The 24,157-nt window shown below is 33.5% G+C and overlaps 1 protein-coding gene and 1 pseudogene across 8 annotated transcripts in view; one reads left to right on the top strand and one right to left on the bottom strand.

Moving 5' to 3' along the window:
* The window catches only part of SENP7 (SUMO specific peptidase 7), a 142,080-nt gene that overhangs the window by 90,006 nt on the left and 27,917 nt on the right, over positions 1–24,157 (top strand). For all 8 annotated transcript variants that reach the window (XM_012779684.3, XM_012779682.3, XM_012779678.3 and 5 more), the window contains 6 exons: positions 1,798–1,916; positions 5,203–5,384; positions 6,756–7,095; positions 8,125–8,282; positions 10,798–10,944; positions 21,778–21,811. In XM_012779684.3, the coding sequence (XP_012635138.1) occupies positions 1,798–1,916; positions 5,203–5,384; positions 6,756–7,095; positions 8,125–8,282; positions 10,798–10,944; positions 21,778–21,811 (980 nt within the window). The remainder of the gene's footprint in view (positions 1–1,797; positions 1,917–5,202; positions 5,385–6,755; positions 7,096–8,124; positions 8,283–10,797; positions 10,945–21,777; positions 21,812–24,157) is intronic.
* Positions 275–515, bottom strand: LOC105879419 (reactive oxygen species modulator 1 pseudogene; annotated as a pseudogene).

The raw sequence follows: 24,157 nt of genomic DNA, 5'->3' as shown, positions 1-24,157 counted from the left end.
TGCGTGTCCAGTCCATTAGTGCAGCAGTCCCCAACTTTTTTGGCAACAGGGACTGGTTTCTTGGAAGGGCAGAAGGAGGAGGCAGAGCTCAGGTGGTGATGCAAGTGATGGCAAAGGGAGTGGTTGTAAATACAGATGAAGCTTCTAGTGAGCCCATCAAAGGCATTTTTCGTTTTTGTTACAGTGTTTTTTTTTTCTACTCAAAGACTGCTTTATTACGGTATAGGGGCTGGGATTGATGGGAAGGTGTAGATGTAGTGGGCAACCACTGCCATAGTTAGCACGGGATCCCCATCCCGTTGGCCACGAATGTGCCAAATGTTCTGCCACTCTGCATCATGGTTTTCCCAATGCCGCCCATCAGCTCCCGACCCCGCATTCCAATCCTGAGACAGGAAAAGGTGCCGAAGAGCGCCCGGCCGCCATGCCCATGGCGCAACCCATCACAAAGCCTGTTTCACACAGTCGAAGCAGCTTGGCTGAGATTGTCCGTAGAGACCCGCGGCCACCGGCGCTCAGCTCTACGTCTCACACGGAAAGCGGGGAGGGAGGGCGCTCAGCCGGAGGAATCCCGGCCCGAGCGCGAGGCACTGTTACAGTGTTGTTTTTTTTTTATTTTGGCATATTATGGGGGTATAGATTTTAAGGTTTCAATAAATGCCCTTTCCCCCTCCCCCCACAAGTCTGAGTCTCCAGCATGACCATCCCTCAGATGGTGCGCATATCACTCATTATGTATGTATATACCCGCCCTCCCTCCCCAATACCCTATTACTGTAGCACCTATGTGTCCACTTAGGTGCTACTCAGTTAATACCAGTTTGCTGGAGAATATATGTGGTGCTTGTTTTTCCATTCTTGGGATACTTCACTTAGTAGTATGGGTTCCAGTTCTAACCAGGAAAATATAAGATGTGCTATATCACCGTTGTTTCTTAGAGCTGAATAGTACTCCATGGTATACATATACCACATTTTATTAATCCATTCTTGGATTGATGGGCACTTGGGCTGTTTCCACAGCCTTGCGATTATGAATTGTGCTGCTATAAACATTCGAGTGCAGGTGTCTTTTTTGTAGAGTGTCACTGGATCATTTGGGTAGATGCCCAGCAATGGGATTGCTGGATCAAATGGTAGATTCACTTGTATCGCTTAGTTATCCATTATCCAAATAGGTTTGAATCCTTCTGGTCTAAATTTTTATATTTTATTTCTTATGTATGTACTTATATGTTATAGTATGTTTTGTATTTATTAATTTTATTACTAGTGACATTATGCTTATCATTCCAAAACTGGTTTGTTTTCCACTCAGCCTTATATTTTAAGTATTATCCAGTACCTTAGATTTTTAATTTATTTTCTCTGTAGGTAGAATTTGTTATCACACTTCATACTTTATTTTGTACCTGCCTTTTGATATATGAACCATGCTTGAAATATATTAAAAATTTGCTTCGGCTTATGATTGTCTGATTACACATAGGTTGGATTATCATGGTACTTGTATTGTTGGAGTTTTACTTTTAAACCTCTTTGACTTATTTAATATTTGTGTAGTACTACTCTTTTGCTCATTTTGCATTTGCACAATCCTGCAGTGTGGATATCCTTTTTTTTTTTTTCTCCCAACGATACGTGGGGAATTTTAAGGCAGAATGGGGAGGAGAAGTTATTTCTCAAATCTGAGTTCAGAATTTTTTTCACTACTCACATCTTATAGTCTGTCATATAGGAATGTATTTGTAACCTATTGGATTTTTATTTTGAGTATAATACAATTCTATTTTGCAGGAGTTTACAACCAAGTAAGAAAGCAGATAACAATTCTGCAAAGCAGTCTGCGCGTGCTAAAGAAAAGAGAAAAGATGATGATGGCATTTCTGTTTTAATGTCTGATACTCAGCCTAAAGGTTTGTGAACCTTAGAACACTGTTGGAATTTGAATTTTTGTTATTACATTTATAATAATTTTTGTGTTATAAATAAATAACTTTATTTCATCTTATTTTGAAAAGAGGTAAAGGGAGATTAATTTGCAAGACAAAGAAAATTGCTAAATCTACACTATTTATGTACTGTAGTACATATTTCTTGATTAATTTACTAATCCTAATGTTAAGTTTACTAATCTCCATAATTAAATGTTATTTTTATTTTTAGTTTTTTTTGGGGGGGCTTGGGCATATAGCTATAAAGTTACAATGTTTAGCTATTTCTAAGTGTTATTTCCATGGATATTGATATTACTGCTAACTAGGTTTTTATTATTAGCATCCCACTGTCTTTCCTCCTACCATGAAATACATTCTCTGCTCAACTCTAGTAGGAGGCCAAAACAATCCACAATTAGCAAATTTGAAGGCAAATACATGTCAGATTTCTGAAAATGTTTTGTAGGTCTCCTTGCATATAGGATTAATGATTTGACTTTTCTCCTTTTTGTCTCTCATGATTTAAAAATATTTTACCAAAACTTGTAGAAAAATTACCACATTATTCATTTATGAAACTAACAAGTTCAGGGGTCTCAAGGATTATAGATATACCTTCAAGCAAGTTTAGGTATTTTATTTTCTGAATGATTTTGTAGGTTATTCACAAGAAAAAAAGTTCTTTAATGACACTATGCAAAAATTCATTGCATTTTATTTGGAACATAGCTGTTTAAATAGTCTTTTAGTAGCCCTTTTCATAGAAAAGAAGTTGTTAAATGGAGACTAGAGTAATAACTTTTATATGTATAAGAAACCAGCTGAAACTCATATGAGGGCAGTCTTTGGGGAAAGTACTGTGACTTTTTTTTTTTAATGTACTTTTCCCAGAAATAACTACAATTGGTTCTCTGTATCTGTGGGTTCCACATTTGTGGATTCAAGCAACCACTGATGAAAATATTTGGGGAAAAAAATAACAATATAACAATTAAAAAATCTAGTATAATAACTATTTACATAGCATTTACATTGTGTTAGGTATTATAAATAATCTAGAAATGATAGAGGTGTACGGGAGAATGTACATAGTTATATGCAAATACTACACCATTAAGAGACTTAAGGATCTGTGGATTTTGGTATCCTGGGTGTCCTCGGAACAGTCCCTTATAGATACTGGGGGATGTCTATGTTTCATTACCAAATAAACTTATAAGTATTTGTACAAGTGGGCTCAGTTCAGATACTATTAAAACAATCCTTAGACTCACATTCCACTGCTTTCCTGGGGAGAGTAGGAATATTTGAATAAAAAGCTGTCCGATTTGTGCCCATGAATACCACCTCAATATTACAGTGGAATTTTAGATGTGCATCAGGGAAAATTTCATAATAAAAGAAACACTTTATATTTTAGTATTCCTGAAGGTACTACTAATAAGTAAAGTATTTTCAAGAAAATTAGCTTTATTGAACCTTTATTGAAACCTTTATTGAAAATCACAATCTTTGTTCTCTTATAGATAGTTGTATCTAATATCAGTTATTTAATGTAAACCCCAAAATTAATGGAAATTTTGAATTAAATCTAGGTGTACCATTCTTTTTGTAGTATATTAAGTTTGTCTTGTGGAATTTGATTTTATGAAAATAATATGTTAGAAATATTTAATATTCTTTTGTTTACAGGATTTTGACATCTCTTTAATTTTATGTAGTAGTAATATTTGCAGGTTAAGTTGTGTATATTATGTAGGTAGAATCTTATTTTTACAATGTCTAGCTCTTTATAATAAAGTTATTCCTTTTTCCCATGAGATAAGCTTGACTGTTAGGCAAATAATAAATTGTTTAAAGGAAAACTCCTGTATCATTGAGTTTTTCTCAAGCCCCTTTCTGTTCACTTTCATCATTTTACTGTAGTATTTATGTCTAGAAATTATAATTTGATGCATTATTTATGTTTAGAAATTGTATTTGACTACTATACAGTTTATAGTATTACAAAGAAAATTTAATGGCCTTTTCAAAATACTGTATTGATGATTTTGAGGGAGTTTTATTTTCCTGAGGGAGTAAGGATAGTGTTTTCTTTGGAAATTGAAACTCTTTTGGAGTTTTTGCCTTTAATCTTGTCCCAGTGCCTTCCTTTTAAGCAACAGCAAAGACAAATTATCATGAATGTTAGTTATTAGGAGTCATTGAAGCTAGAGTTAAGAGCAACAATAGTTTGAAGAAAAAGTGTGTGGTGTTGAAGACCTTTCATTGAATGGAGAGGTCAGACCAATCAGTTTTAGATTAATTATAAGTTGTGAATTAAAGGAAACAATACATTTTTAATTGGTACTTGTATGATATAGATTCAGAAAGCAAAATGATTGAGTATAACTTTCACTTATTTAGGTAGAATCTTTTGGAAGGTATTTTTATACAGTACATTTATTTGATAACTGAAATACTAAGCATTTTTAGTAATAATTGGCATGGGTTTCAAAATGATGCCTTATTGACTTCAGAAAGTACTTATTTTTCTTTAGAGTGGCGGATTTTTTATTGGAAACTTAAAATGACAAGGTATTTTTCTTATTAAAAAGGAAAAACATTTTCTTCTAGAATTCTTATAGTTTCATGCCTTAGGTTTAAGTCCGTAATATTCTGAAATAAAAAAATATATATTAAAAAAAAGAAAAAACAAACTGTCAAGAAAATTGATAGCCTTGTGAATGATCACATATTACAGTCAACTGCTGAGGATATGTGTTTTGACTCCTTTTTAAGAGTAGCAATTAACATTCTATTCATTATAGATTCCTTTTCCTTTTAAAAATATTTATTTATGTAACTTACATTTTAAAAAGACTAGTTTATGAAATCACATGAATTAGCAAAATTATTTTTAAGACATGAATTTTCCAAATTTTCTTAAGACTTTTTTTGGTGTTACAGCCCAATGCATTTATAGCAAATAGAAAAACATGGTTTGGTTGCTTTGCTGTGGTTACTCTCTAAAAGGATAATCCTTGTTTATGTATTGCTCTTATCTCACATCTATTGTATTATGAACATTTACTTTGTGTATACAGATTAAAATAGGGTATGCCTTTATATTTATCCAGTGTCAATGTGAGAATTTAACAGTAGACATCTGTTTTAATGAGCTTTGGAAGTAGTATAGCAAGTTTGATGATGTTTCTTCAAGCTCCTCTTGAAGGGGTTCTTTCTGTACTTTTTGGCCATATTTATACCTCTTTTGTTTTTTCAGACCTTGACAATGGAAGTAGAGGTTGTGATCATCTTGAACAGGGTAGTAGAAAGAAGGATGTTACATGTTCTGACTCAAAAATGGAACCTACTCAGATTTCCAGGAAGACAAAGAAAAAGCTTAGAAGTAATTTACCTGATTCTAATTCTACTTCCTCTTTGGATATATCAACAGAACAGATAGTAAGTAGAGGTATTTAGATGTCATAGGAAATAATTTTGTGCTATGATAAAAAATGAGTTGACTGTGGCCAAATAATGTTCCCCTAGCTTTTTGCTTTTGTGATCAGATTTCTCTCTATCTTTTTAGGTTTTTGTTAGCTTTATTTATTGATTGATTCATTGATTCAGAGTCTCACTCTGTAGCCCAGGCTAAAGTGCCATGGCATCAAGCCTAGCTCACAGCAACCTCAAACTCCTGGGCTCAAGCAATTCTCTTGTCTCAGCCTCCTGAGTAGCTAGGACTACAGGTGATGCCTGGTTAATTTGTCTATTTTTAGTAGAGATGTGGTCTTGCTCTTGCTCATGCTGGTTTCGAACTCATGAGCTTAAGTAATTCACCTGCCTTAGCCTCCCAGAGTGCTGCGATTATAGGTGTGAGCTACCATGCCCAGCCTGTTAGCTTTATTTTTTAAAAATGATTTAAGTGTAACTTTTCTCAGTAATACAGTTATTGGAGCAAATTTCAAATGTTAAATGTAAGTAAAAAGTTAAAATTGCTTGTTCTCCGATACCACTCTTTCCTTAGTAGTTTGGTGTAGATCTTTCAGACTTCTTTTCTTTTTCCTTATTTTAGCTAAATACTATTCATACTGTCTAGTCGCTTGTTTTTTTACTTTGTAAAATTATTGTCAGCTTTATTTTTTCAACAGTAAATTACTGTTGAAAAGAATTACTGTTGCAAAAGTAATTCTTTATTCTTCTACTTATCTAGAAGTTAGGCAATTTATTATAAGTGAAGAATTATCATACTTAATATATACATTACCTATTTTTCAAAGTCTTAGCATATAGTTAGCAATAAAACTATAAGATAGCTTTTTGATTCTTATAATTCACAAGCCATTTCAGGACCTTGTAGTGCCTTTGGGTTATAATTATAAACATGATTTAGTTATACAGAAATGGAGATACTGAAGATAATAGTTGATTTTCATAAATGTTAATGTTATCCTATTAAGTTTTCAATTTTTTGCTTTTGTTACTAAAGTAGTTGTTCACATGGCCCTATTACTTTTGCAAAATAAAAATGTTAAAAAAAAACAGCTTTTCATTCTGAAGTTGATGTAGGTAGTGGAAAACCATATCAACCACTTTAAAGATGGGAATCTCACCCTTTAAAAAATTATTTAGGCATTGGATTGGACAGACCAATTCCTACATCTTTATACTTGGGAGACACTGGCAAGCACAATTTAGTATAATTGTGTAGTTTTCTATCCATGTAGTTATAGAAATGATATATTTTTACCTTTTTTTAGTTTAAATCTCAAAAATATGGTATAAGTAAGCCAAATTTTAAAAAATGCTTTTTTTCTATGTGCTTTTGTTCAGAAAGGACAAGAAAATGACTCAACAGTATCCACTGAGTTTGAGAAGTCAAGTGAAAACTATCAGCAGGACCCAAAATTGCTTGAAGAAATCACACCTAAACATACAGAAAGTGGTTTTACTGAACTACCCTCACTTAATAGTCAGGAGTTGGCTGTGAGTGCTCCTCCCAAAAGTGCCTCTGTCTGTTCAACCACTGAAACTCTTGAGAGCTCTATTGTCAAAGATACTGTGGGGATTTCTTCTTCGGTTGAGAAGGATGAGAATGAGTTGAATACAATAGAAAAGCCTATTCTAAGTGGACACAGTGAAGGAAATCAATCATTGATCTCTGCTGAACCAAGTGAGTAACAAGAGGATTATAAAGGCACTTAATTTTCTCTGCTTTATTTACTTAGTTGCTTTTTTCTCCTGTTGAAGAAATTTTGCTTAGGAAATATGCTGTTTATGACATCACTATGGAAGACATTAACTGTAGGAAAAAAGACTTGGTGTTTTGGGATTTCTTTCATGAAATCTTATATTTATTTAGGTAAACTAATGGAATATTTGGAAGAAGAAAATAATTTTTTCTTTGATTAGTACACTGATAATCCAACTCAGTAGTTTTAAAATAGCTTCTTTAAGTACCATTATTATTGTCAATTGGTTGATGAAGCTAAAGTATGGAGAATTGAGTGCCACCTAACTATTATTCATTTTGCTTTAATCACTTTCTGAATAGTTGATATAGTCGCATGTACAAAAAGTTGATAAGGTTTGAAAGGATATATATATATATATATATATATATATATATATGGAATAGTCTCCCACATCTTGTTCTAGCTATCCATTTTCCCCACCAGAAGCAACTAATGTAACTAGTTACTAGTATAGTATGTACTACTAGTATAGTAACTATGTTACTAGTTACTAATGTAATCCTGTTACTAATGTAACAGGATTTAAAGTACCATTTAGAGAGTTGGCACAATCCATTGTTAGAACTAGAACTTATACCTAAGGCCTCCTCATGGCTTTATCCATTTTTTTTTTTTTAATTATTTTTTTTATTTTGGCATATTATGGGGGTACAGATTTTAAGGTTTCAATAAATGCCCATTTCCCCCCCTCCCCCACTTTATCCATTTTTAAAGGTCTTTATTCTCTAGAAAGTAAGGTTGCAGATAAATGTTGAATAATAATACTGATATGGGAACATTGCATATAACTAGTATAAATTAGATAATGGATGATAGATAAGTTTCTAAATTGAACAAATTTAGATGTTTAAACTTAATGGGATTATTAAAGATATATTACAGTAGTTAGAAAGTTCTTTTTTATATGTGCTTATTGTAACATATTTAAATATATTTTTCCCTTTTAGTTGTTGTTTCCAGTGATGAAGAAGGACCCATTGAACATAAAAATTCAGAAATTCTTAAATTACAGCCTAAGCAAGATCATGAAATCACTAATGAAAATAAGAGTACTTCTGAATCAGCATTGTCAGAACTACCACTGGTTACATGTGAAACTGTACAGGTAATTTATTTCTGGCTTCTCACAGATGAACAATGAAATATATACTATTGGCTAATGACTGGTATTTGTTTTATCAATAGGAAGATTGTAATAAAGATTACAAATTTTCTTAGTTTAAATTTTGAGACAACTTTTATGCTAGTTTGAGTGATGTATATAAATATTTTTATTTTGAAATGAAAGGATTATACCATTTTTTTCTGGTCACTTACATTTTTTCAGTCTATTCTATAACTTGAATAATTTTTTTTTAATGGTTCTCATTAGACATTTAACTGTTTTATCAAAACATTTTCTAGAATCAGACGGTTTCTAATATTTGTCTGTCTGGTCTTGGAGTACTATGGCTACTTGGAATTATTCCTTTTCCTCATGTATCAGAAGGCAGTATGATATAGAGGAAAGAACATGGCTTCTGAAAATATATAGATCTGTGTTCAAATCCTTGCTCTGCCATTTGGGCAAGGCATTTAACCTCCTTAAGCCTGAATTTCTCCATATGTTAAATGAGAATTATAGCACCTACCTCACAAGATTATTTTGAGTATTAAATGAAATAACAAATTAAACCATTTATAATAGTGTCAGAAACCTATAAAATTTGGTAAGTCCTTTGTCTCTTCCTTGTTATAGAAAATAATAAATGGAAGTGTCAGTATCAGACAGTTAATTCAGTCCTTTGAAGAGTGTAGGTCCAAAATAAAATTCAAATCATTTTATTGTCTGTACTCTTTCTTGTTATTGGCCTCTGATTATACTATTTGTAAGAAATGTTTACCAATGACCGTCAGTGCAGAATTATGGTAAAATTCTATTGATTTTTTAAAAAAATAATGTCAGAAGCTGTTATTTTGCAGAGTATGATGAACAGTTTGGTCAGATCTATGCAAAAAGTTTAGTCTGATTATTATTTCATGAATATTTCTTTTGCATTTAGCACTCAATACAGAAATCACCTCAGCACATTTGTTTTGAATTTCTGCTAAAGTGAAACCATTCTTGCCAGATTGGGTCAACTGGCTTAGTCGTATTTATAATTGAAGGTATTATTGTTGATGATGAATTTAAACTTGTAGAAGAATTATGATTGCCATGACAGCACATAAACTGACAACATAGTATGAAATGATCATATGATAAGAAAATAACATCTCTTGAGGAACTTATAGAATTCATGATCACAACCAAGCAGCAAATACTGTGGAGATCTACCAAGACATATGAGGCAGAATGCCACATCTCCATGCTCTCCCTTGTTTCCTGTTTTAAATGAATTATGAGAAACATGGATTGGTCATTTTTAGGAGACAGTCTTTATAAAATGTGAGGCCCAGTAAAAAATTATTTCAAAACCAACCTCTCCTTTTATCATTAAAAAATATCACAGTTATTTGTCTGATTTATTGGAGCCACTTGTAGTTGATTTGATTCCCTTTTTTACTTAGGGGATAAGAAGATAGTATACTAAACAATAAAAGATGAGAATGACAAGGAAATTCAATTAAGCAGGTAAATGGCATTGTGAGCTGGGTTAAAAATGAGTATGATGTATGTTTTAGATGAGGAGTAATCACATTTGCTAGAGGTAGGAGGGGTGTGAGTTCACATGCATAATAATTACCGTAGTAATAATTTGGTCATTTGTGATATTAGGGTTAAAGAAGGATAATGTGCAGAGTCTCTAGGCAAGTGTGGAGTTGAAAAAGTCACCTGAAAACAGTGTAACATTCAGAAGAGATTGTGGGAAACAATTCCTGCTGATATTGCCTGGTTGTCGGTCATAATTTAAATGCAAAGTTATGTAGTTGTTTGAGTGGAAGGGGGATGATTTTTGAGGTTCTAGGCAAGTATAAATCATTTCTGGTTGGCTATCTTCAAACATAGAGTATAGTAAAGCATATGGATTTGATATAATAGATGATTCTTAGGTGCTTATATCTCTTCATTGCTCATTAAAAGTGCAATAGCAAGAACATTATCTTGGTCAATGGAAGCAATCTTATATGATTAAAATAACATTTGACCTGGAGACAGAAACCTGGGTTTGAATCTTGGTTTTGCTTCTTACAGGTTGTATGACCTTGGGCAAATCACTTAACCAATCCAAACATCTGTTAACTTTATTTATGAAATATGGGGGAAAACCTACCCATAGAGTAGTTGTGGAGCTTAAAAGAGATAATATATTTAAAAATTCATTTTAAACTAAAGCACTATATAAAATCTAAATTTATTTCTGTTGAAGCAAAAATATGAATAAACCCTATTAGAGAATATTGAATGTGAAACCATTTTGGATTAATTTTGGATTCAACTAATTTAGCATAATTTTCTCAAGAGAAATCATATACCTCTTCAGGAAAAAAATCTGGATAGTTATTTCTTTACAGTAAGAACAGTGTTAAATCCTTCAAAAATTAATTAATATAATTTAATGAAGAATTTGTGAAAAATCATTTTCAGCATTTATATAATACTTTGGGTTATATGTATTTTATAATTTATTCCTTGTTAGGCATCATCTGAATTATGTCCATATAATCCTGTCATGGAAAACATTTCCTGTATTATGCCTAGTAATGAGATGAATCTCCAACTGGATTTTATATTTACTTCTGTCTATATTGGTAAAATAAAAGGAGCTTCTAAAGGTTGTGTTACAGTAAGTATATTTAAAAATTTTTTTTCTTTTAGTTTTGTATCTTGGACAAGGCATTTTCTGATTTTTTTTCTCTGTTTTTTGTAGCATAAATGAAAATATAATTGAGAATAATTTTTTATGGGACACTTTGGATACTTTTTAAGTTATTATACTTACTTTCAAACGTGTCTTTAATCCCCCACTCCCCAAATCATACTTCATCTGACTACTCTGATAAAAATTAGGAATGAAAAAAAATCACATGTGATACTGATATGCTTTGGGCTCTAAAAGTGACTTGATAGTAAATTTTTTTCAGGTTATAGTTTGGAACACAAAGAAGAAATCTCATTTTGCTGGTTTAAATTGTTGTAAACTGACTTCTCCAAATTCCAAAATTTGTCATTTAAGGATGTCCAGGAACGGAATCCTAATCTATTTTTTTACCTTTTTTTAGTATTCCTTTTCATATCCTATATATGTAAGCCAGACTGGATCAGTTCTCTATGTTTTCTCACCATTTCTGCCTCTTAAAATCGTCTTTTAAGGTTTATCTGAAATACTGCCTTTTCTAGGAAACCTTCCCTGATCCCTCCTTTTCAGACAGAGTTAACTTCTTTCTTTACTGTGTCCTTACAGCACTTCATTTGTACATTTGTTATAAGATTTATTGGTTTTATAATTACATATATTCTTACCTAAATCTTTCCATTAACCTTTAAACTTCTTATGGTGAAGAGCCATCCTTTTATTTATATACTTTTATTTTTTATTTTACTTTTTTTATTTTAGCGTATTATGGGGGTACAAGTGTTAAGGTTATATATATTGCCCATGGTCCCCCTCCCCCTTCGAGTAATAGCTTCAAGCATGTCCATCCCCTAAACATTGCACATCTTACTCGTTTGGTTGTTATTTATATACTTTTATACCTTCCATAAATGGCTAAGTTTTAAGGAGGCATTTATAAATGTTGAATTGACTATCTCAATTGTAACTCAGGTATTTTTCTAGCAGTTTTATTAATATTTCTCCATGTTAGGATAGAGCAGAGAATATAAAAATAGTAAGATATGGGTTTTGCTTTCAAGAAACTTGTAGTCTAATAGAAGAGACAGACATGTAAATATATATTTACTTTACATTATGCTAAAATGTACATTTAAATATGTACAAGAAAGGTGCATATAGGAACGGATACTTATAAACGTCTGAAAGAATCAGGGAAAGCTTCACAGACAAGACAGCACATGATTTAAGAGATGAAGTAGATGTTTACTTGGTGACCATACAGAGGGTAAGACCTAATCCTGATAGAGCAAATATCATGTACAAATCTGGCAAATTCTCAGAACTGCAAATAATGGTAGCTTGTGATATAGTCAAAATTGCTCTGATTAAAAGCTCAAGAACGAGTTGGTTTAAAAATAATATTTCTTGGCCACTGGTTTTCAAATATTATTTATTTGGCATGCCTGGGGTGATTTTACAATTTTTTTTCTGTAAGAAATTTTGTTAGTTTTTTGTAATTTTCTCCTGTTTTTCTTTTTTAATTTTAAATTTAGGTTCAACCAATTATTCCTGTTGATTTCTCTGTAATGAACAAAAAGTTGGCTATCCTAACTGTATGACAATAATTGATTAGCCAGGGGACATCTTAATTTATTATCTTGTGTTTACTGGAAAATTTCTTTTTTTTTTTCTTCTTTTCATATATAGTCAGATAGGAGAGGGAACATTTCTTATAATTAAAATAAAAACTCTAAATGTTTAATTATAGGAAAGTGATTTAGTAAATCAAAGTAAATATAAACATGTGGACCAAGGCTGAGAGGAATGCTACAAAAATTAAGACAGTTATGTTATAAAAGAACATAAGCAGTTCGAAAATTTAAAAAGTATAATGATAACATAAAAAAGGGAAAAGGGCCGGGCGTGGTGGCTCACGCCTGTAATCCTAGCACTTTGGGAGGCCGAGGCGGGCGGATTGCTCAAGGTCAGGAGTTCGAAACCAGCCTGAGCGAGACCCCGTCTCTACTAAAAAAAAAATAGAAATAAATTAATTGACCAACTAAAAATATATATACAAAAAATTAGCCGGGCATGGTGGCACATGCCTGTAGTCCCAGCTACTCGGGAGGCTGAGGCAGGAGGATTGCTTGAGCCAGGAGTTTGAGGTTGCTGTGAGCTAGGCTGACGCCACGGCACTCACTCTAGCCTGGGCAACAAAGTGAGACTCTGTCTCAAAAAAAAAACAAAAACAAAAACAAAAAACAAAAAAAAAAAAGGGAAAAGGATAAAAGTCTTAAACATTTCATGTTTTTCAGAAGACTTTTTATATGTATTCTTCAGAGTTCAGGTTGTTCTGTAATGGAAATTAAAGAACTTTTTTTGCTAGGTAAATATGTTAAAAAATTAAATTTAATTATTCTCTCAACATTCAGTGAGTGGTAACCATATGTTAGACATTGTTGTAGACACTGGACATGTTGTTTTAACTCTCATTATAGTTGCAATTTAGCTGAATTAGAAAAATACCTGTGACCAGAAACTATTACATAAAACTATTACAGAACCATTTTTCTAAAGTTGAACATTTAAGTTTTCTTTCTTTTTTTTCTTTTTAGAGAAAGGGTCTCACTCTGTCACCCCGGCTGGAGTGTGGTGGCATGATCATAGCTCTGTGCAGCCCCAAACACTGGGACTCAAACACACCAGCACACCCAACTAATTTTTTTATATTTTATAGAGACAGAGTCTTGCTATGTTGCTAGGCTGTTCTTAAACTCCTGGCCTCAAGCAATTTTTCTACCTCCTCCACCTCCTATAGTGCTGGGATTACAGGCATGAGCCACTGCACCTGGCCTTGTTACAGAGAATGCTGTGACAGATATGAACATTTTCCATTTACTTTTTCTACCTACCCCAGTAGATTAGGGGTACAGTTATTTTTTGTTACATGAGTGAATTATATAAAGTGAAGTCAGGGGTTTTAGTATAGCCGTCACCAGAATCATGTACATTGTTCCCAATAAGTACTTTCTGATTCTTCACCCTCCTTCCACCCTCTATTTTGCTTAGTTTCTAATGTCCATTATAACAAATTATGGCCATATATAATCATCATTTAGCTCCCACTTATAAGTAAGAACATGAGATATTTGTTTTCCATTTCTGAGATACTTCATACAGGATGATGGTCTCTAGTTTCATCCAAGTTGGTACAAAAGACATTATATTTCATTATTTTTTGTGGCTGAGTTGTATTCCATGATGTGTGTGTGTGTGTATATGTATATCTCACATTTTCTTTATCTACTCATTACTCATTAGTTGATGGACAGTTAGGTTGATTTCATAACTTTGCAATTGTGAATCATACTGCAATAAACATTCAGGTGCAAGTGTTTTTTTTATAAAATGACTTCTCTTTTGGGGGCAGATGCCCAGTAGTGGGATTTCTGGGTCAGACTGTAGGCCTACTTTTAGTTCTTTCAGGAATCTCCATAATGCTTCTCATAGAGGTTGTACTAATTTATATTCCCACCAACAGAGTATAAGTATTCTCTTTTCACTGCATCCACACCAACATCTATTTTTTTTTTTTTTTTTTTTTTACTTTTTAATGATGGCCATTTTGACAGGGGAGAGGTGTTATCTCACTGTGGTTTTAATTTGCATTTTCCTGATGATTAGTGATATTGAGCATTTTTTCATATGTTTGTTGGTCATTAATATATCTTTTTTTTAAAAAAAAAGTCTGTTCATATCTTTAGCCTACTTTTTGATAGGTTTTTTTTTTTCTGCTGATTTTTTTATAGATTCTGTATGTTAGTCCTTTGTCATAGTTTATGAATATTTTCTCCCATTCTATAGGTTATCTATTTACTCTGATGATTATTTCCTTTGTTGTGCAGAAACTTTTTAGTTTAAGTCCTATTTATTTATTGTTATTGCGGTATTTGCTTTTGAGGTCTCAGTCATAAATTCTTTGCTTAGGCCGATGTCTAAGAGTTTTTCCTATGCTTTCTTCCAGAATTTTTATGGTTTTAGGTCTTACATTTAGGTCTTCAATCTATCTTGAATTAATTTTTGTATATGGTGAGAGATAGGTATCCATTCTTCTGCATGTGGCTATCTAGTTTTGTCAGCACCATATATTGAATATAGTAACTGTTCCCCATAAATTTATTTTCCCCTGTAAATTTTTTTCTGCTTTGTCAAAAGTCAATTGGTTGTAGCTGTATGGTTTTATTTCTGGGTTTTCTATTGTGTTCCATTGATCTGTGTGTCTGATTTTATACCAGTATCATGCTATTTTTGTTACCATGGCTTTATAGTATAATTTGAAGTCAGGTAAGGTGATGCCTCCAGATTTGTTGTTTTTACTTAGGATTGCTTTGCCTATTTGGGCTCTTTTTTGATTCTACATAAAATTTAGGATTTTTTTTTTTAATTCTGTGAAAAATGACTTTGGTATCTTGATAGGAGTTGATTGAATATTACTTTGGGCAGCATGGACATTATAACAATATTAATTCTTCCAATCTAGAGCATGGGATGTTTTTCCATTTGTTTGCGATGATTTCTTTCATCAGTGTTTTGTATTAACAATTCTCCTTGAAGAGATTTTTCACCTTCTTGGTTAAGTATATTCCTTGGTGTTTTATAATATTTTCTTTGCAGTTATTGTAAATGATATTGTGTTATTTATTTTGTTTGAGACAGACTCTTCCTCTGTTGCCCAGGCTAGAGTGCCGTGGCATCAGCCTAGCTCATAGCAACCTCAAGTTCCTGGGCTTAAGCAATCCTACTGCCTTAGCCTCCTGGGTAGCTGGGACTACAGGCACATGCCACCATGCCTGGCTAAGTTTTCTATTTTTAGTTGTTTGTCTAATTTCTTTCTATTTTTAGTAGAGATGGGGTCTCAACTCTTGCTCAGGCTGGTCTCGAACTCCTGAGCTCAAGCAATCCTCCTGCCTTGGCCTCCCAGAGTGCTAGGATTACAGGCGTGAGCCACCATGCCTGGCTGGTATTGTGTTATTGATTTGACTCTCAGCTTGACTTTTATTAGTGTATAGAAATGCTACTGATTTGTGTACATTAATTTTGTAACCTGAGACTTCATTGAATTATCAATTCCAGGAGTCTTTTGGAGGGGTGTTAGGATTTTTTGTTAATAGATACAAGTTCATTTACTGACAGACAGAGATAGTTTGACTTCTTCTTTTTGAATTTGGATGTTCTTTATTTCTTTCTCTTGCCCGATTGCCTTGGATAGGATTTCTAGTATTATGTTGAATAGAAGTGATGACAGTGGGGCATCCTTGTCTTGTTCCAGTTGTTAAAGGCAGATGCTTTCAACTTTTCTTCATTTGGTATGATGTTGGCTGTGGGTTTGTTATATGTGTCTTTTATTATTTCGAGGTATGTTCCTTCTATGCCTAGTTTGTTGAGGGTTTTTATCATGAAGAGGTGATGGATTTTATGGAATTTCTTTTTGCATCTATTGAGATGATCATATGCTTTTTGTTTTTAATTCTGTTTATGTGGTGAATCATATTTATTGATTTGCATGTGTTGAACCATCATTGTGTCCCTGGGATAAAACCCACTTGATCATGGTGGTTTATCTTTTTGATGTACTGTTGAATTCAGTTTGCTAATATTTTATTGGGGATTTTTGAATCTATGTTCATGAGGAATATTGGTCTGTAGTTTTCTTTTTTTGTTGTATCCTTTTCTGGCTTTGGTGTCAGGGTAGTACTAGTTTTGTAGAATGAGTTAGGGAGGATTCCCTCCTTGATGTTATAGACAAGTTTCAGTAGGATGGGTCCCAGTTCTTTGTAGGTCTAGTAGAATTTGGCTGTGTGTCTGTCTGACGCTGGGCTTTATTTTAGTGGGAGATTTTTTTTATTACTGTCTCAATCTTACCACTCATTGTTGATTTCTATTTCTTCCTGATTCAAGCTTGGGAGGTTGTGTTTACCTTGGGAGGTAAATATATTACTTTCCTCTAGATTTTCTAGTTTGTTTATATAAAGGTTTTTATCGTAGTCTTGGATGATATTTTGTATTTCTGTGGTATCAGTTGTAATTTCTCCTTTTCCATTCCTAATTGAGCTTATTTGAGTTCTTTCTCTTCTAGTTAATTTTGATAGGGGGCTGATTATTTTGTTTATTTTACAAAGAACCATCTTTTTAATTTGCTGATCTTTTGTATTTTTTTTTAGTTTCTATTTCATATGTTCTTCTCTGAACTTTGTTTTTCTATTCTTCTGCTGGCTTTGGGTTTGTTTTATTCTTCCTTTTCTAGTTCCTTGATGTGTAACATTAGGTTGTAATTTGTGATATTTATGTCTTTTTAATGTAGGCATTTAGTTCTGTGAGCTTCCCTGTTAGCACAGCTTTTTCAGTATCTCAGAAATTTTGGAAGCTTGTTTTGTCTTAGTCATTCAATTCAAAAAATTGTTTGATTTTCATCTTGCTTTCATCATTGACCCAAGGATGTTCAGAAGCAGGTTTTTTAATGTCCATGTATTTTTGTAATTTTGAGTGTTCCTCTTGAAGTTGATTTCTAGAATTATTCCACTGTGGTCTAAGAAGATAGATGGCATAATTTTGACTTTTCTAAATGTGCTGAGAGTTGTTTTGTGGCCTGATATATGATCTATCTTGGAAAATACTCTATGTGCTGATAAGAGGAATGTATGTTCTTTAATTTTGGGCTAGAGTATTCTATAAATATCTGTTGTATCTATTTGTTCTGTAGTCCCTTTTTAAGTCCATTATGTCTTTGTTAATTTTCTGCTCTGATGATCTGTCTCCTTCTCTCAGTAGAGTGCTGAAGTCCCTGGTTATTGTGATGTTGCTGTTTCTTTCTTTCCTGAGATCTAGTAGAATTTGTTTTATGAATCTGGGGGCTCTTGTCTTAGGTGAATATGTATTTAGGATTGTTATATCTTCTTGTTGAATTGCTCCCTTTATCATTATATAATGACCATTTTTGTCTTTTTTTTCTATTGTTGATTTAAAGTATATTTAATCTCATAAAAGAATAGCTACTTGCTTTTGGTTTCCATTGTGTTGAATTTTTTTTTTTCTGATCCCTTTTCCTGGAGTCTATGAGAATCTTTGTGAGTTAAATGGATTTCTTGAAGATAGCATATATTTGGGTTGTGTTTTTTTTTTTTTTTAATCCATTCCACCAAACTATGTCTTTTAAGTGGGGGCATTTAGACCATTTATATTCAATGTCAGTATTGCTATGTGAGATACTGTCCTAGTCATCATTTTACTTACAAACTTGTTGCTTTGTTTCCTCCTCTATGTTACTGTTTTGTAAGAGCTGTGAGTTTTAACATCCAGGTGTTTTTATTCTGGTAAGTATCAATAGTACTATTCCATGTATAGAACATTTAAGCATTTCTTATAGAGCAGGTCTAGTAGTGACACATTCCCTTAGTGTTTGCTTGTCTGAGAACGACTTTTTTCCTCCTTCATTTATGAAACTTAGTTCTGCAGGATACAGAATTCTTTGCTGGCAGTTATTCTGTCTCAGAAGACTGAAAATGGGGATCCCGGTCCCATCTGGCTTGTAAGCTTTCTTCTGAGAAGTCTGCCATTAGCCTGATGGATTTTCCTTTGTAAGTTACTTGATGCTTTTGTCTTACAGCTTATAGGATATTTTTCCTTTACTTTGACTTTGTCAAGACTGATGACTGTGTGCCTTGTTGATAATGCGATTTGCCATGAATCTTCCAGGTGTTTGATTACCTTCTTGTATCTGAATGTCTAAATCTCTAGCAATACCAGGAACATTTTCCTCCATTTTTCCTATAAATAGGTTTTCCATGTGTTTTGTTTTTCTTGTTCTCCTTTAGGGATACCTATGTTTCTTATACTTGTTCATTTTACATAATCCCATATTTCTCAGAGAGATTATTTATTCTTCTTGGTTTTCTTTTCTTCCTTTTTTACTGACTGAGTTAATTTTTTTTTTTTTTTTTTTTTTTTTTGAGACAGGGTCTCACTTTGTTGCCCAGACTAGAGTGAGTGCCGTGGCATCAGCCTCGCTCACAGCAACCTCAAACTCCTGGGCTCAAGCGATCCTCCTGCCTCAGCCTCCCGAGTAGCTGGGACTACAGGCATGCGCCACCATGCCTGGCTGATTTTTTCTCTATATATTAGTTGGCCAATTAATTTCTTTCTATTTATTGTAGAGATGGGGTCTCACTCTTGCTCAGGCTGGTTTCGAACTCCTGACCTTGAGCAATCCGCCCGCCTCGGCCTCCCAGAGTGCTAGGATTACAGGCGTGAGCCACCACGCCCGGCCTAACTGAGTTAATTTGAAAGCCTTGTCTTCAAGCTCTGAAATTCTTCTACGTGGTCTGTTGTTATAACTTTCCATTGTATTTTGACATTCCTTAAATGATTCTTTCATTTCCAGAAATTCTGTTATATTTTCTGTTAGATTATCTATCTCTTGAGTGAATATTTCATTCATGTCCTGAATTTTTTTTTTTTTTTGGTTTCTTTGTGTTGGTTTTTCAATTTTCTCTCTGATCCCCTTGATCTTACTTATGATCCATGTTTTGAATTCCATGTTTGTCATTTTAACATTTTAACATTTTCCTTTTGGTTGAAATCCATTGCTGGAGAGCTAGTATTACCCTTTGGATGGTGTCAAACCAGCTTGTTTTTTCACATTGCTGAAATTCTTATGTTCATTCTTTGTCATCTGGAATCTCTTCTTTCAGTGCAAAACAGATAGTTTTGTAGTACACCTGTTCTCCTCTTTTGGCAACTCTTTTGCTCAGTAAAGGAGGGAAAGGTACAGTGCCCTCCAGCTTATGCTGGTAGGTACCCACGTTTGTTGTTGCTGGCAATTCGGGTTAGTTGGAACTCAGACTCTTGGGAGGGTGTTCAAGTGTCAATGGTGGCAGACTAGGTTATTTATCCCCCAGCTCCCAGGCCCTTGAATGGCATGTTTTGGTCCCATTCAGGAAGATTGATCATGCAGGAGAAGGGCAGAAGCACTGTGAACCTGTAACACTGCTGCTTTTCTGTGTTTTCCTGTTCCCCTGTGGTGGTCACAGTCCAAGCAGATGATGAGGGATGTTCTTGTTGGGGGATGGGTTGGTCCCCTCAGGCTGTTGCTGACAGCTTGATTGGGTGGGGCAATTCCCCCTCCACAATGTCAGTGGAGCCAGGTGGCCCTGGGAGTTTGCTTCTGCCTGGGTCCCTCAGTGGCAGCTGTGGTGGTGGAGGCATGGTGGGGCTTCATAGGTAGTGGTAGTTGTGGAGGGCCTTGGGTGCTTAGTTCTGCCTGGGTCTCCAGCGACCTGGAGGCCCAGGCTGAGCAGGCTATCTAAGTGGTGATAATGATAATAGCTACCCTTGATTAAGGGTCTTACTAAAGCTGAAGTGGTTCTGCAAGTTGCCTGGGTTTACTTACTTACTATTTGTGTAAGTGGTACAGATAGAGCAGCATTTTAACTCCAAGGTCAGTTAATATGCCCTATTGCCTCACATTTTGCTGACTTACTCTATGGAATATGAGTGGTATATTTGTGAAAGCACAATATGAAATAATTTTTAAATTGGAAAAATAAATGGAGTCATCATAAACCTGTGATTTCACTGAACAGTGTTTTCTACTGATATGTACCACGACCATTTTGATATTGTTTTGTGCTCAAAGACTATATATACCTCTGATATGATCAATTCATTTATTAAAATACATTTATTTATTTGTAATTGTATTGATAAAAAGAGAAAAAATAAATAGGCACAGATTCATTTGGCATTAATGGAAAAACAAACGTCCACGCATAAGTCTGTTTTAGATTGTGCATGCAAGATTTGCTCCACAACTCTTGAGAATTTATTACCAAAGCAAGACTTAAGGTGGTCAAATTTATATGAAAAGTACCTAGAGAAAATAACTTTCCTAGGGCGGAAGGAGCAAAAAGAGCAAAAGCCTCAGTCAGAAGGGAGTTCATAAGATGAAACAAAAAAAGATGAATGTTAGGGATGGAAGAGTTGGTGGTGCCCATCCGAAAGTCATCCAGGGGAGAGAGTGTTCTGGCTTTGGGACTTAATTTATGTTATTCATTTTGACAAGTCTGTTACTCTTGTGAAGCTGGATCTTTTGTAGCCATTTCACAGTAAACAACTGATTTTTCTAGTCCCGCTTTCATGTGGTAAAAGCAACCTTTTAATCATAATTAGTTTTTCTACAGAAACACAATGTGCATACCAGGTGGGCCACCAGTTAAGTCTTTTGACAATTTTAATTTCTTATTATAAACAATATAGCACATTGGTATTTTGGTTTCTTCTGTAGTCTTCTGTGAGTTTGGTTAGTTTAAATTCATCCCTGAGAAAATAATCATGTGCTGCTGAGTCAACAAAGCCAAGAATTAAACTGTTTTATGATATATTTACCAGAGTCACTGTTACTTATGGGTCTCTTGGCAGTTTTAACTTTGTCTTTTTTTGTTTTTTTTTTCCTTTTCACAACAGCTATATACATACCATACTTTGTTTTGTTTTGTTTTTTTTCTTTAAATTTTCAGGAAACATTTTTGAAAAATATATTAAATAAAGTCTTACTGGTTTTTGTTAATGAGCATATAGAGAAACTTAATGCAAGGGGTTTGTAAACTTCCATGAAAACTAAGTCTTTATAGTGAAACATTTTCTTGATTTATTGATAAAAGGGCTTGAGCACTTTTAGTGTGTAGACTTTGAATATGTGCGTATGGTTTGAAAAATAAAGTAAAAATTTGAATAGTAATACATTTTGGGTAGTAACTCATTTTTTGCTTTTTGATTTTTTTTCTTTAGTTTACAACAAAGTATGTTAAGATCCCATTTCAAGGTAAGTTATCATTATCTTATGACCTTGCCTTTTCATTGTAATTTTGAGTGTAAAATAATTGGTCAGCAAAACTCTGAAATCCTTTTGCAACTAGTTTTCTATAACTTTTTTTCAGTTTAGAATTGAAGTAAAACTAAGTTTAATAATGTTTCGCCTTAACATTTTGTAGCAACTCCAAAGGAAGTTAAAATGTTTTATAATAGAATAAAATGTTTGTAATAGAATGTTATGTTAATCACTCTCAGTCAAACAGTATTAAAGGACTCATGGTGATTTCTTTGGATTAGCAGAAATAAAGTTTTGAAGCATAGCAAGAATATTTTGGTATGTATAAAAATGGATGAAAATAGGAACTATAAGGGAAGAAGCATAAGAAAAATCTTTAATATTGCACACAAACACATAAAATGTTTTAATGTAGAGGCTAAGAGAGGTTTTTATAACATTTTTTATCTGAGTAAGGCAAAGTAGATTGGAAAATGTACATGCAATTTACACAAGACTCAGGTCATTTTTTTATTCTTTCTTCAACTAAAAATCTTCCAGAATAAATAATTACACTAAGAAAACAAATAATAAGCAATAGAGTATAATCTCTTTAGATAATGGATTATAAAAAGAACAAGGAGGAAAAATACACAAATAGCACCTTAGCTATGAACTAGAGAAGAGGAAGCTTTTGTTCCAATATTGCAGATGTGATCAAAGTGACTTTAATTGGATTCCCCAGATACCTCAAGTACAGAATCCAAAACTAAGTTATGATAATGACTCTAATAATTAGATTGCCACTTTAGGTAAGACTATATAAAGCACAGAATAAGTTTATTGATAGTCCTAACTAGTAAATATTAATCAATTATTAAGGAATAATATAATATTAGCTATTTAGAAGAAACAAACAAAAAAATGCATGTGATTTTAAAAGGAATAATTTCAGAAAAGATAATGCTACAATTTATAGTTAAAGACCTGGATAACAGAGAGAGTAACCTCTCAAATTCTTGTCATACAGATGTCAAAAATAATATTTTAGGTTTTCATAGTTAATATTCGTACTTTGTTTCAAATATTGCTTATTTATGATTTTTTATCACATGTGATTTTTAAAAGGCAATTTTAATTACAAATTTTGGAAAAATAGTCTTTTCAGTGATAATAGGCTTACAGTTTCATCATGGAAGAAGACAATATTAGTCTTCTTCCCCAAATCCTGTTCATATTTCCATATGCAAAATGTTTTTAAAGCAAGGGATGCATATAAAAGGTTTTATAGATGGGAACCTAGAGGTCTAAATGTTTATTCTTTTTCCATGCAACTGAGAGAAAATATTGATTTTTCAAATTTATATTAGCTATTAATTATGTTTGGCTGTTAGTAACAATAACTTAAAGAAAATAGTTTATTTTTCCTTCGCATAGAAGAAATCCAGAGGCAGGCTGAACTGGTATGGTGTTTCCTTGGTCATCAGGTGCCTAGACTCTTTTAGTTTTCTACTCTGTCATCCCTAACACATAACTTGCATTCTCAAGTTTATCTCATGGCCATTGTAGCTGCTCATACATACTCCATTATCATGTTAGCATTTCAGGCGTAGGGAGGATGAAGGGGAAAATGGTGGCAAGATCACATGCTACTTATCTCTTGCCTTTTTGAGGAGACTTCTTAGATGTGCATGCTGCCTGACTTCTTCAAATTAGGTTTTATTAACTAACTAGTCATATGACCACTCACCTATTTGCAAAGGAAGCTAGGAAACAGAGTTCTTCTTAAAAGCTGAATATCTTGCTTCTCTCAGTAAAATTAGGGTTCTATTGTTAAGGAAGAAGAAGGAATGGAAAAGTGGGTAGGCAACTCCCGCTTTCAGTATCTTTGCTGTAGCCATGTAACAGAATTGACCACATATTGGGGGAAAATTTGGTAATGAGGTGTAAATTTTTCTCATGATGGTATTAAATCCCCTTGTTTTTAAAAAGAGGAACTTTAAAGCAGTCTTTCTAAAAGAAATTTAGCCTTTGATTCTAAAAGCCTGGAACTGTAGATTTCACAGAAATAGTATCAAATGTACATATGGGGCTGTGAGCTGCATGAGGAGGAAATGCTGAGGAGATTTTTCTGAGGATTCTCATCCCATTTTAATTTAATATGCTTGTTTTTTGCTGCCAGTTTTACTGATAGTTTTCAGATTAGGAAGTTAAAATATAAGAATAGAATGGCTGGGGCCGGGCGCTGTGGCTCACGCCTGTAATCCTAGCTCTTGGGAGGCCGAGGCGGGCGGATTGCTCAAGGTCAGGAGTTCAATACCAGCCTGAGCAAGAGCGAGACCCCGTCTCTACTATAAATAG

The sequence above is a fragment of the Microcebus murinus genome, chromosome 1 (genome assembly GCF_040939455.1).
Source record: "Microcebus murinus isolate Inina chromosome 1, M.murinus_Inina_mat1.0, whole genome shotgun sequence".
Taxonomy (NCBI): Eukaryota; Metazoa; Chordata; class Mammalia; order Primates; family Cheirogaleidae; genus Microcebus; species Microcebus murinus.
This window is presented reverse-complemented; position numbering and strand designations above follow the sequence as displayed.